At 39.9% G+C, this 13278-nt stretch overlaps 1 protein-coding gene across 2 annotated transcripts; it reads right to left on the bottom strand.

Annotated features, from left to right (window-relative positions):
- Positions 1-7495: 7495 nt before the first annotated feature.
- On the bottom strand, positions 7496-11697 carry LOC113303092. Of its 2 annotated transcripts, XM_026552084.1 has the most exons (8): positions 10748-11697; positions 10368-10617; positions 9170-9344; positions 8961-9095; positions 8797-8880; positions 8557-8718; positions 7806-7901; positions 7512-7570 (listed from the first exon to the last, which is right to left on the bottom strand). In XM_026552084.1, exons 3-7 carry the CDS (start codon positions 9185-9187, stop codon positions 7830-7832), a joined length of 471 nt encoding a protein of 156 aa, XP_026407869.1. In that variant the 5' UTR covers positions 9188-9344; positions 10368-10617; positions 10748-11697; the 3' UTR covers positions 7512-7570; positions 7806-7829. The 2 variants fall into 2 exon arrangements, with proteins under 2 accessions (XP_026407870.1, XP_026407869.1); XM_026552085.1 differs by having other exon boundaries at positions 7496-7570; positions 8797-8823; positions 10368-11697.
- Between the last annotated feature and the right edge of the window lie 1581 nt (positions 11698-13278).

Raw genomic sequence — 13278 nt, 5'->3', positions numbered from 1 at the left:
AGAGGCCTTTCGAGCGACATATGCATCATACTTCGTAAAACACGAATCGTCACATGGATTCCTGAAGCCGTGTCAGAAACATGCGGTATCATGATTTTACGGTTTTGACCTTTGTTGAAAATCTACCAAAACAAGTTTCGGTTCTACCTCCATGTGAGTACTGTGCATAGTCACACCAGCTTACCAAAATTCTGTTGACTATGTACTAGGATCGGTTCCCCATATATATATGGTATCTAACTCAAATGTGTTGCACATGTCCATAGGATCGGTTCCCCTTTGCCTAAAAACGTGTTACACATGTCCATAGGATCGGTTCCCCTTTCTGCTATAAACCTTTCTGTACCCCATACAAGGATCGATTTCCCTTTGTATGTGTTGCACCTCTTACTAGGATCGGTTTCCATTTACCCAGTTATAGGCCTTACACACACAAACTCGATCATACCATCAGGTTATTACTTAAGATCAGTTTCACTAATAAAAGTCATACCAATACATAAGTCAGGCCTCATGTGAATAGTTTTACCAAAAACACAAACAAGTCATGAGCGGTTATACTAATCACACATATTGGTCGTTCATAAGATATGCAATGAAGAATAGCCCCAATAACGCCTAGTGATTTCCTTTTCGGTTCACAACACAAGATCATGAACTTACTTCCTTAAAACACATGTAAGAACATTGTTTCCTAGGATGAAATCCTCACCTCATACCCATACATAATCACAATAGCATTCATACAATTATGTTGATGTCCTATCTACAAAGTTTAATGATGGTTAAGCAATAAACCTCGTATTGTATTCCTTAATACTTTGTCTATCTAGATTGTTCATGCTTCACAGTTTTGTGTTCTCAATATGCACGACTTGAAAGATACGTTAGTGTAGATGGTGGATTTTTGACAAGGGAAAAATCGTAAAACCATAATCATACATACTCCGGATCCGGCAATCAGATGAGTATTGAGACTCATGGCTCTCAATAAAGCGTGAAAGCTCATGCCATAAAGTCTCTGACTTAGAAGGCTGTCTCTCAGAGTATATGTAGATGTGTAGTCTCCCAGCTGAGGCCACGACACATCTCATGAATACTGAGCAATTTCAGTAATTATTTCTATTTAGAATCGAAAGATTGGACGGCTCCTAGACAACGTGCCTGCTAGTATATAACAACAACGTCTTCAGGATGCAACCAGGTTTTCCCTGACTATATATGAGAAATATGACACTCCAGCAAGTTCATATTGCTCAACTCTCATATAATTAATGCTCCTAGTTAGGAATCCCTGCTAGTATAGAGCCATCAATTAATTATCTCTAATCGTAGCCGAATATTCAACTATATTCTACGATTCTTCGAATGTTTCGTTACTTCAATTTATGGTTTTCCCAACAGAATTCCTTGGGTTAATAATAAATATTCAATGTGCAGGCATCTGAGCATCGAATAAGCCCTGACTGAAATGGTGCAAGTGATCAGCATTTGAATGCGCAAACGAGCATTTCAAAAATACGAATGAACGATGAACCTATGCAAAATAGGAAGGAATAATAATAATAATAAAATATTAGCAAAGGCGCCAGGGGACTGGGCTCACCATCCAGTCGGTCATGCCGTGACCAGTCTCACGCCCAATTTTATATTTTTTTATCATATTTTATTATTTTTTCCTGATCTCATGAAAATTCTCTCATTCGAGCAAATCTCCTTCGTTTCAAGGAAATTCTCTAATCTCATGATATTTCTTTATGTCAACGAAAATAATAAAATTAGGGAAAGGTGTCACAGGACCGAGCACCAGACGGGCGGCCATGTCCTAGCCGTGGCCAGTCCCACACCTCACGGTTCCCAATTATTTTATTATTTCCCACAATCCATGAAAATTCTCTGATTTCATGAATTTTCCCTAAAACCATGAAAAATCCCTGATTTCATGAATTTTCCCTAAACCCATGAAAAATATTATAAAATTAAGAAAACTTGTGGGACCTTATTATTATTTTTTGTTTTGTTTTCCTCATTCCATGAAAACTCTCTGATTTCAACAAAATACTTTGGTTTCAACAAATCTCTTTGATTTCATGAAAATTACATAAAATTAGGAAGAGTGCCCTGGGACCGTGCCCGTTGGCCGGCCGACCATGCTTTGTCCATTGCCGGTCTCACACTCCATCATTGCATATTTTATTATTATTTTATTTCCCTCATCTCATGGAAGTTCCCTAATTTCATAAAACTCTCCAGTTTCATGGAATTTCCCTCAATTCAGATAAAATACATAAAATAACATAAAACTGGGAAAAATGTGTGGGACCGTGCTTGTCATCCGGCCGGCCAGGCCCTAACCGTAGCCGGTCCCACACCTTGCAATTCCCTGTTTTATCTATTATTTTTCATCATCTCATGTATTTTTCCTAGTTTCAGCAAAATCCTGAACCCTGCATATTTTCTCAAAATGTTGCTCAAACGTGCACCAGAAAATATCGAAACTCTCAGGACTGAGACACGAACACCATGGTGACACGGGAACATCCCATTGACCGACCAAGGGTGACCCTAAGGCTTGCAAATGTCCGGTCCCACGTGTTTTAATTATTTTGACCTAATTTGCTCAATTGCCCGTGTTAGATCCAAACTCTTTTCAAACAGTCAAGGGTTCACTCAAACGACCGTTAATTGGTCCCATGACCATCAAGTGCCGCTCCCATGACCTCTTGGACGGTCCCTCATCTTTTCACATTTAGGTTTTATTATATGTCGCTCACACGAGCATTATTTTAATAAATGATTAAACCAGCATTTAATCATTCTTTCACCAACTGGTCTTTAAGAGACTTTGGTATTTTGCTCATTCGAGCATCTGGGCGTTACATGGACGACTCATCGTCCCCTGTAGCCGGTCCCTGCTTCGCTGATTTTCAATAAATCGTTAATTCATTAAATTCAGGGTTTTGAATCCAGGGCTCTGCAAAAACATAATTTTGAGCAGATTCAAAGGCTGATAATTTTATGTTGATCCTACAATCAACACTTTTGTTTATTATATTCGACCCACCAGTCAATATTCTAAATTAATATTTTATTTGGTCCTGCTACCAACAATTCATCGAGCAATATTTGCTCAGACTAGCAATATTTGCTCAAACCGGCAATATTTGCTCGAACTAGCAATATTTGTCCAGATTAAAGATATTGGTTCAACCATCAATATTCATCAATTCAGCAACACAGTTTGCTCGTCTTAAATTATCAACACTTATTCAATGATGCCTCGTCTCAGCATACATGCGTTTGATTCATGAGTCTCAGAACATTTGCAAATTATGTTCAACTCAGCAATACAAGGACTCATCGTCCCATAAAGTCAACAACTGACTCCACAATCACGAGACATCAATCGTGTCACATGAGGGGATATTAACTAGGGTTTTGGTCTGGTGGTCTACGGCACGCGTGTTCATACACACAATGAGAATGTGAGCAAGTCGTGCAATCATTTGGAAGAGTCAGCAAAGCAGTGGGTGGAAAATTAACCAAGTCTCCACACGATGAGCAACTGGTTTTGACATGATTTCCCACTCCCCCACTCTCTGATTCCAGCAACTGTCACACTTCATGGGAGTTTTCAACTCCGGTATTATAAGATGTCTCTGAATCCTGATTGAAAGGACAAGATTCGAATACTCGAACATTCATCTCAGACAAGAATTTCTCGACAAGTTTATACAGAAAATATTTCGTCTACACGAACTCATCTTCTGAGAAATCACTCTCAACTGAGTAAATTCAATCATTCAAAACCTTGTTACGCATAATAAACAACACACCTACAATCTCGATCACCATTGATCTCACACATTTCTCAGCTTCCCTCCTACAGATCATCCCATCCTCTTTTGTGACCGAATTGACTCTGGAACGACCATTGTCTTGGTTTAGTCCGGAGTCCTACAGATTGATCTATCGAATTTAAAACACCCCCTTCTTGCAGTGCATATGTGTGAGGTTGAACATTTGCTCGGTTCAAGGAGTCTCCGCATGGTCATCTCCCCAATTCCGTAAAAACCAGCAAATCGTTTTTCCCCATCTACAGATTGGCGACCACAGTGGGAGATCATTCTCTCGGTTGCAATCTCACAATTCACAAAGATGGCTGGTCTTAGGTCTGGGTTAGTTACAGGTTCCAACACAAACGTCGCTAAGACTAGCAACAATAACAATGATGGTATTCCGGAAACTATTCCTGCTTCCAACAATGGCGGTGATATCACTCCTCCTCAGACCAATATTGGAGCACATCCTCTATTTGTTCGTTTCCCTGAGGAAGTCAGAGAAAACCCGCCTACCATAGCTGATCTCATGAAGGTGCAAGAGACTTTTGCCAAGAATCAGTCTGACATGGCTGCAACACAGAAGGAGCTGTGCAATTATCTCAAAACTCTCACTGACAAGATGTCAGAGAAAACTCAAGAAAAAGGAAAAGGAAAAGAAACATCTTCGGATGCTGATCCTGAAGCCGTTTCAGTTCATACGGTGGATGACAATGAAGTCCGCAAAGCTGCATACTATCCATCAGCGAAGAAATCATCAAGTTTCATTACTCGGGAAGATTTGGAATGCCTCTTGGAGAACCGTGGAAAAGACAAGACACCACATGTCCATCGTCACCAGCCTCCGTACTCTGCTGCTACGTAAAGAATTCCTCTTCCAAAAGGTTATACCTCTCCAACCTTCACTTTGTATGATGGAACGGTCAATGCTCGAGAGCATCTCTCTCGGTTTCTGGAAACGTTGGGCGAACATGAGCACAATCATGTCGTCCGTCTGAAGGAATTTTCAAAATCCCTGAAAGGAAGGGCATATACCTGGTACAACAACATCACGCCAGGAAGTATCACCAGTTGGAGAGAAATGATTAACTCCTTCTACATAAAGTACTTCTTTGTGTCAGAGAAAATTACTCTCTCTGATCTTGGAAGAATGTTTCAGAGGAGCAATGAACACCCCAATGACTACGTGAAAAGATTCAGAGTCCAGGCCCTGGATTGTCATGATCCAAACGTCACAGAGCAACGACTGGTATACTTGTGTATCAACGGCATGATCCCGGTCTACATAGCTTTATTGGAAAATCTTCGTTTCCAGACCTTCTCAGACCTTCATGAAGCGGCGAAGAGATCGGCAAATACTGCACCCGCTTTACTGGAAAGAGCAAAGTCTTCAAGATCGAGGAACCTCGAAGCAGCCGACGCCTAGTCAACAATCATTACAATCTCCAGCCTTCAACAAAAGTTGTTGCTGAAAGGAATGAAAGGAAATCCAAGACACAGCGCTTCTCCAACATCCCAGGATCCTCTGAAGGCACAAAGAAAAGGTAACCAATCCTGAAATGCACAAACCTCGACCCGGCATCAACGAACGGGGAAATGATCGGATAGACTCAAACTTCTATCTTCTCATGAAGGAGTGATCGAGTTACTAGAAGTCTGGGTTCAAGATGGTGCAATCAAATTGTCGTTAATCAGGAGAGAGCCAACTGAAGAAGAAATGGAGAATCCCAGGTACTGTCACCTTCATAGATTCATCAATTATCCAACAAGCAACTGCAATATTTTGAAGCACATTTTCAAAGAGAATGTTGATCCACAATAGCTTCAACTGGAGACTTAAGGAGTACACAAAAATCCTCCCCCAATCAGGACCTTTACACTCTATGAGCAACCTATCAAAGATGCAGCTCAATCCTTGGTCGAACGTGAGTTGCTCTATTTGTCGAAGGCACAAAGGAGAGACATGTTCACGGCACTGAACCAGACCGTGTAAAGAAGTCCATTCCGGAAATACTTCTTGAGCCTCCAGCCACAAACCAAGAAATGTACAACTGGGGATTGCTTACCACAGTCAATCTCAGAAGAAACTAATTTGGAAAAACGTTGGTCGATGCTGGCACCGCCATCAACAACATTCCACTGAAAACCATCGGATCCATAAGCATCACTCGACAAGAAGCTACTCATGCTCCCATCTCAATCAGATACCTTGAAGGAACGCTCGGAACTACTTATGGCTACATCACTCTCAAAGTGAACAAGAGTTCAACCTGGACGGAAACCAAGTTTCAAATTATCAGGAAGATCCAGGATATGACATGTTCTTCAGACGAGCGTGGATCCACACTGAAAAGATGGGTACTTACAAAGCGCCTTTGGTTACACATCTCTCCAACGAAGAAAGTTCTGATCCAGAAGATTTGGCGGACGTTCCATCATCAGAGCACTTGGAGGAATTTCGAACTTTGACGAGGTTGAAACAAGAACTTGCAAAAGATGCATAGACATTCATCAAAAGCTCTGCAAAAACATAATTTTTCAATAAATCGTCAATTCATTAAAACTAGGGTTTTGAATCCAGAGCTCTGCAAAAACATAATTTTGAGCAGATTCAAAGGCTGATAATTTTATGTTGATCCTACAATCAACACTTTGTTTATTATACTCGACCCAGTAGTCAGTATCTTAAACTAATATTTTATTTGGTCCTGCTACCAGCAATTCATCGAGCAATATTTGCTCAGACTAGCAATATTTGCTCAAACCGGCAATATTTGCTTGAACTAACAATATTTGCTCGAACTAGCAATATTTGTCCAGATTAAAGATATTGGTTCAACCATCAATATTCATCAATTCAGAAACACAGTTTGCTCGTCTTAAATTATCAACATTTATTCAATGATTCCTCATCTCAGCAGACATGCGTTTAATTCATGAGTCTCAGAACATTTGCAAATTGTGTTCAACTCAGCAATACAAGGACTCATCGTCCCATAAAGTCATCAACTGACTCCGCAATCACGAGACATCAATCGTGTCACATTGGGGGTTATTAACTAGGGTTTTGGTTTGGCGGTCTACGACACGTGTGTTCATACATATGATGAGAATGTGAGCAAGTCATGCAATCAGTTGGAAGAGTCAGCAACGTAGTGGGTGGAAAATTAAACAAGTCTCCGCACGATGAGCAACTGGTTTTGACATGATTTCCCACTTCCCCACTCTCAGATTCCATCAACTGTCACACTTCATGGGATCATGGTGTTTTCAACTCCGACATTATAAGATGTCTCTGAATCCTGATTGAAAGGACAAGATTCGAATACTCGAACATTCGTCTAAGACAAGAATTTCTCGACAAGTTTATACAGACAATCTTTCGTCTACACGAACTCATCGTCAGATAAATCACTCTCAACTGAGTAAATTCAATCATTCAGAACCTTCTTACGCAGAATACACAACACACCTACAATCTCGATCACCATTGATCTCACATATGTCTCAGCTTCCCTCCTACAGATCATCCCATCCTCTATTGTGAACGAATTGACTCTGGAACGGCCATTTTCTTGGTTTAGGCCGGATTCCTACAGATTGATCTCTCGAACTTAAAGCACTCCCTTCTTGAAGTGCGTCTGTGTGAGGTTGAGCATTTGCTCGGTTCAAGGAGTCTCCGCACGGTCATCTCCTCAATTCCATAAAAACCAGCAAATCGTTTTCCCCACCTACAATTAGGGAATGAAACAGTTAAAGTCAAATATCACCAATCTCAAGTGGAAGGATTATGTTGTGGTTGTAGCTCCATACTTCTTCACTTCTTCAAGTCTTCCTAATACTTGTAATGTCTCATATCCTAATACTTTCAAGCTAATCTATACGAAGTTGACTCTAATACATTTAATCAAGCGACTCTTAAATGAGTTTTGGTTCACTAAAATATGACAACCAAACTTGACATACCAACACTTGGTGGGTTCAACCGAGCTATGCTCTAACATCGAAGTTGATCGAATCATCATTATTTGCTCCGTTATTCCCAACTTCGACGTTTGGTACCTAATGTGAAGATTACATGGGATTAGAGCAATCCAAGCATGAAAACCAAAGACAATCATAAAATACAGTATGTGAGTAAACTAACACTATCTAAGTTCTTTACTATGCATTCAAGACATGGGAAAATGGTGTGAAAGTCATAAAACACATTTTTCAACAAGCCTGTCTGAAGAAATTTTATACTGCCCTGTATAAGATGACTAACTGGGAGAAATTAGTAAACAGTCTAAGGTTGAGTCATATACCATTCTCTTTGTATGTGTATCCTCTACAACATATCAAAATTTTATGACAATCGGATAAGCGAGCAGAGAGATGTAGCCAAAATATTGGACTACATACAATCTGAAAAAGTTCTGAGAGTCTCCTGGAAGTTTACTTTTTCGCCAATTTCGATCCCTAAACATGCTAAAAACTCAAAAAGCTTTTTGTTAAAGCTTGGAAATTTCATGGGCACGAAAATGCATATGTAGACCGTGGAAATCCGACGTCAGACGAAGATTCTACAGCGTTTTTAATAAAAGACTGAAGTCTGAAATTTTCTGATGACGTATTTTGGCAAAAAAATTTCATATACTCACATGGATCCTCATTCATTCATTCACAAGTCCGAAATTTCATACTTATATGAAGAAATTACAGGAGATATACTTACTTGGGGAGTTTCTAAATCATTTGAAGGCTCAGCAATGTCGAAATCATCATTAGCGACGCCGCTATCTCCCTTCGGTTCCGGGTTTTGATAATTCTCCTTATACCTATGCCTCAAAGAAGAGTGTGCTTCATCAACATGTTGCTTGTCCACAACAATTTCCTCCTGGATACATCAACAACGAGTATTACTAATTCGTCCAGAGAGGTACTATGATTGTTTGCACTGGAAAGGGATACATACATCGACTTTCCCGTCAGCGTTGGATTCCTGAATTGTTTGACCAGGAGCAAAACGAAGACCGTCAATGATCGATGGAGTAAAATTCTGAAATTTAACAAACATTTGTTTGTGATCCTAATTTTATGGACATGGAAAGTTGTTACAAAGAAATGCTAACAACTTACCAAGGAAGCGGCTGGGGACTGCACATCATTCGATATCATTCCGTACTTCACCTTACTTATATCTTCTCCACCTTGGGGACTGTCTTGCACCTCTGAGAAGTCTTCATGGATCCGATATCTCACGATGCGTCCATCCTGTGACGATAAGTAATGAAATAATTAAGGCACGTTATTATACTCTCACTAAAAATCGTAAGGAAAATGCTTACCTGTGACTCTGTGAGCATTTTGGAGATGTCTTTCTTTTATCACCATTGGAGAGATACTTCAATCTTGGCCGGTCAGAAATCACATCAGCAGAAGGAAACTTTCGTATCGGGGACTTAATATCCATTGTGAACTTATGTAAACTCTCAAGTTTCTCACGCCAGAAATCAACGTAGCCTGGAGTTGCATAAGTCATTCGGTTAGAACAGGGAAACAAGTAATTATTTCCTTCCACGTGCGTGCAATCTAGATGAGCCTTCAGATACTCAATGATGCGTGTCGTAACCACAACAAATTAAATAATATTTTACTACCTAATTAACAAGTAATATAGTGTAGTCAAGTTCGTTCCCACAAGGAGCAAGAGATTTTTAGTTGTACAGTTGTCACGAAAAGGGGGGGGGGGGATTGGTTTTGAAAAGCAAATGAAAATAAACAAATCAACTAAAAGTTTAAGTTGAAATCAATAAGAGAGATTAGTTCAAGGAATCCTTATTCGTTGCAAAACAATGAATCAAGTTACGTTTTTCATCCACTTATTATTAGTCGCAGATTACCACCAACCTTAGAATAACAGCTAGATCAGTGTTATCCCCAAAAACCCTTGTGTCACCGAATACGGAAGTTCCCGTCTACCGGATTCTATTTACCAAACCACCTAGTAGTAGATCACTCAAGATGTAATTTAGTTAAACGCATTAAGATTTATGAATTTATTAGGTTGATGTTAGTATTTAAACTCTTAGATCAAGGTCTAATTTCTAACGTTGTTTTCACACACAACTGCTCCACGGAATCCCTCTGCAAGGTCTCGTGTTTTCTACTTATGTAAAGAGTCAAGAAACGATTACTTATCCCCCAACTATTACTAGCTTTAGATCAATTAACAAATCAATTTAGTTGTGCACCTAAACGACCTATCAATCAAGCATCAACATTCTTTTTAGCAAAAACAAACGATAATCATGTAAAAACTTCAAAGTAGATTTAAAACAAAACTCAAAACATGTTAAGTACTAGGAATTCATCCCCAATCAATAAGAAAATTAGCTACTCATTTTTTGAAATTCACACCAACAATTAAAAGAAGAATTTTTAAGTTCACACAAATAATTAAAAGAAGAAAAGATGTGAAAAGCAATCAAAAACACAAGTGTTATGTGTGTAAAGGTGTGGAGGTGTATAGAAAAGTAGAGGAACTTCTCTATGTATAGGCTTCAATTTGCTTCCAATCCTCTTGGGAATAGAATCCCTTTCCTTTAGCAATTCAATTTCCAAGTTCAAGTCTTTCTCAAATCCTCCATCTTCTCTTTCCAAATCCAAGCCCAATTCTTCAAACCCATAAGTCTAGATGAGTCTAGAAAATTCTTCATTAATTGGGTCGCCGTGAAAATCCTGGTACCACCGGAAGTCGACCGGAAATCACTGACGGCCGCCTGAGCTCTGTCGCCTGTAACGGAATAATCTGTTATGGTGCCGTTATAAGTAACAGTCAATATCGTTAACCGTCAGTCAACGGTCAAGGGAGAAAGGGTGAATCAGCCGAGTTAGCTATCTGACTCGGTCTTACTAGATCTTACTCAGTTGAATTATAAGACTGGATCGGTCATCTGAATCTGAGTTGACTCGCCGGAGTAGAAAATCCAACGGTCTCTCCTCTGTTTTCCGGGCATTTCTCAGCCAATTTCAGGCCGATATCTTCATTCCTGCAGTACCTGTATCCTAAACATACATCTGATTCTCAAGCATCAGTCCATCATTCCCTGTAATTCAAGCAGCAGCGGCGCAAACTCATCCTCATCTGTTCTTCACAGCAAGGTCTTCTCATCCACTGCATCATCTCTCGAACCAATAATTCCTTCAACTGCAGTATAACCATCTCAGCCAACACAAACCAGATCCACAGCCCCATTTAATTCTTCTTCTAATTCGAATCATAACCCTTCAAGTACAACAACGGATCCGGTTCCTCCTTCAATTCCCATATTCACCTTTCTCAGCTTCTCAAATGGAAACACAAATTCGAACCCATCATTCATAGTAAAGAACCACCAGAACCCATAAATTCTTCAAACCCAACATGTCGATCGATCTACGAACTTGAATCCGAGTTTAACCCATTTTCAATCACCACAATTACAGACTCGAGTCCATCTTCTTCTTTTCAATCTCAGCTACAGACCATAATCATGAATCCATCAACAGCAGCAGCTTCAGATCCATTTCAAAACCCTGTTCTCAGTAGCTCAATCATTGATTCCATTTATGATTCTCTCAAGAACACCAAACCCATCTCCACATCTTCTCATTCGAACACAGAGAGCAGCAACAACTCAATTCTTCTCCACACTAACATCATCATCTCTTCTCGATTCCAATTCAGAAGCTAACCCATTTCCGATTTCATCCTGTTGTATTCGAACATCACTCTCTCGATCTTCATCTCCCAATTCTCCGGCTGCTGTGCAATTTTTTTTCTCTTCATATTTCTTTCTCGATTTCGTTTATCAGTTTATGGTTGCGCCTCAATTTCATTTCAGATGTAATAATGAAAGAAGATCGATTTTAAGGTTGGGAATGATCGGGCTGGATTTAGACACCCCACCGTATAAGAACCACCCAACTGGAAATCCCCTTAACTTCAACTTGACTGTATTTAGTACTCCTCCAAATAGAATTTCCCCTTAACCTTGACTGGGCTCCAGATAGTGTTCTCCTAGGAAATGATATTTTTGCCCTTTTGCTCAAATTGGGTGATTTCTTCTTCTTTTCTTCCGCATGACTCCAAAGTAGCTATAAAACTCAAAATACACGTAAAATACATATTTACAAGAAAAATAGCAAAGAAAGCATAAACTATAGATATTAAATCAAGGTGTATTCTACACCTATCACTCAACAGTCGACTTATCTGTTCGATGACCTGGAGAACACTGGTCAAGACCCATTTGTCTAGCTGCCCTGTCAATGTTATATTCTTCCACTTGGAACTCTCCATGCATTACTGATACTAGGTGACCGGGAGTGCAACTCAACACGAAAGATTTCTCTCATTCACTCAGCTCAACACTGGATTTCAAGGTGACATTCTCTTAAGCAATATTGAAAGTAATCAATTGCGAAAAAAGATGAGGAACCGACACCCAAGGACGGAAATTGAACTCAGACTCAATGACTAAAACACTGGTGAGGCATTTCTTGCGACGCGGTTGTTTTGTGGACCAACACATGATCCGGGTATTATCTTTCTCAAGGAAGGCATGGAAAGTATCAACATTTGGTCCTTGCAAAATGCTACGAGGAGTCGGAGCATACTTCTCAAAGTGCTCCCACACCAAGGCTTGGAGAAACATTGTATTAACATATGTTTCAATTTTCATGAAGCCATCAGAAATGCGGGAATATATGACTAAGGAGTCCAAATTGGAAAATAGTGAACCCAAAAACAAACTACCGATAGGAAGATTCTCACCTTTAGCCATCTTGATAGCAAAAGGAATCACAAACGGCTTCAACAAATGTCCGCTATCTTCAAGAACGTCTCTAGAGAGCCACAAGCATAAGAAAGCAGCAATGGTCAATACGCCATCAGCGGGTCCTTCATGAACTTTATATCTCGGCCACCAATACTTCAACCATAGAATGTAACAAAGTTTGGGTGACTTGTTGAGTTCGTGCATCACAACTTTCAATGCATCAGAAATCACAGTCTCCTCTACTGAGAGCTATCCAGGGAAATTACCAGTAACCGGGAGATGCAACAAAGCAACTACATCCTCTAAAGTGATAGCAAACTCTCTCCACCTGCATATGAAAGTATGAGTAGGAATGCACCAACGAGCTAGCAAAGCCGTCATACCTCGTGCATCATGGGAAATGACCAATTCTCCAGCGGCCTGAATTGCCCGAGTTACTTGTGCACGGTCCAACATGGCTCTCACGTGAGCATAACCCAACATGTGTCGTTCCCATCCAGAAAAATATGTCAAAAGCTTTCGCGTAAGCTTGAATTCTATCTGAGAAGCCAAAAAGTGTCATCTAGGCAAACCAAACTGAATTGTTTCCTGAGGGGATACCAATTTATTCTGAGTAGTATTCCTGGGATTTATAA

This window comes from Papaver somniferum, chromosome 8 (assembly GCF_003573695.1).
Source record: "Papaver somniferum cultivar HN1 chromosome 8, ASM357369v1, whole genome shotgun sequence".
Taxonomy (NCBI): Eukaryota; Viridiplantae; Streptophyta; class Magnoliopsida; order Ranunculales; family Papaveraceae; genus Papaver; species Papaver somniferum.
This window is presented reverse-complemented; position numbering and strand designations above follow the sequence as displayed.

What these genes read in the sequence shown, in the direction of transcription:
- LOC113303092 (XM_026552084.1), bottom strand. An exon ending in ACGCTGACGGGAAAGTCGAT is followed by an intron (nt 8,719 to 8,796) that starts GTATGTATCCCT and finishes TGATGTATCCAG; the next exon opens with GAGGAAATTGTTGTGGACAA. An exon ending in ATGATTTAGAAACTCCCCAA is followed by an intron (nt 7,902 to 8,556) that starts GTAAGTATATCT and finishes TCTTCACATTAG; the next exon opens with GTACCAAACGTCGAAGTTGG.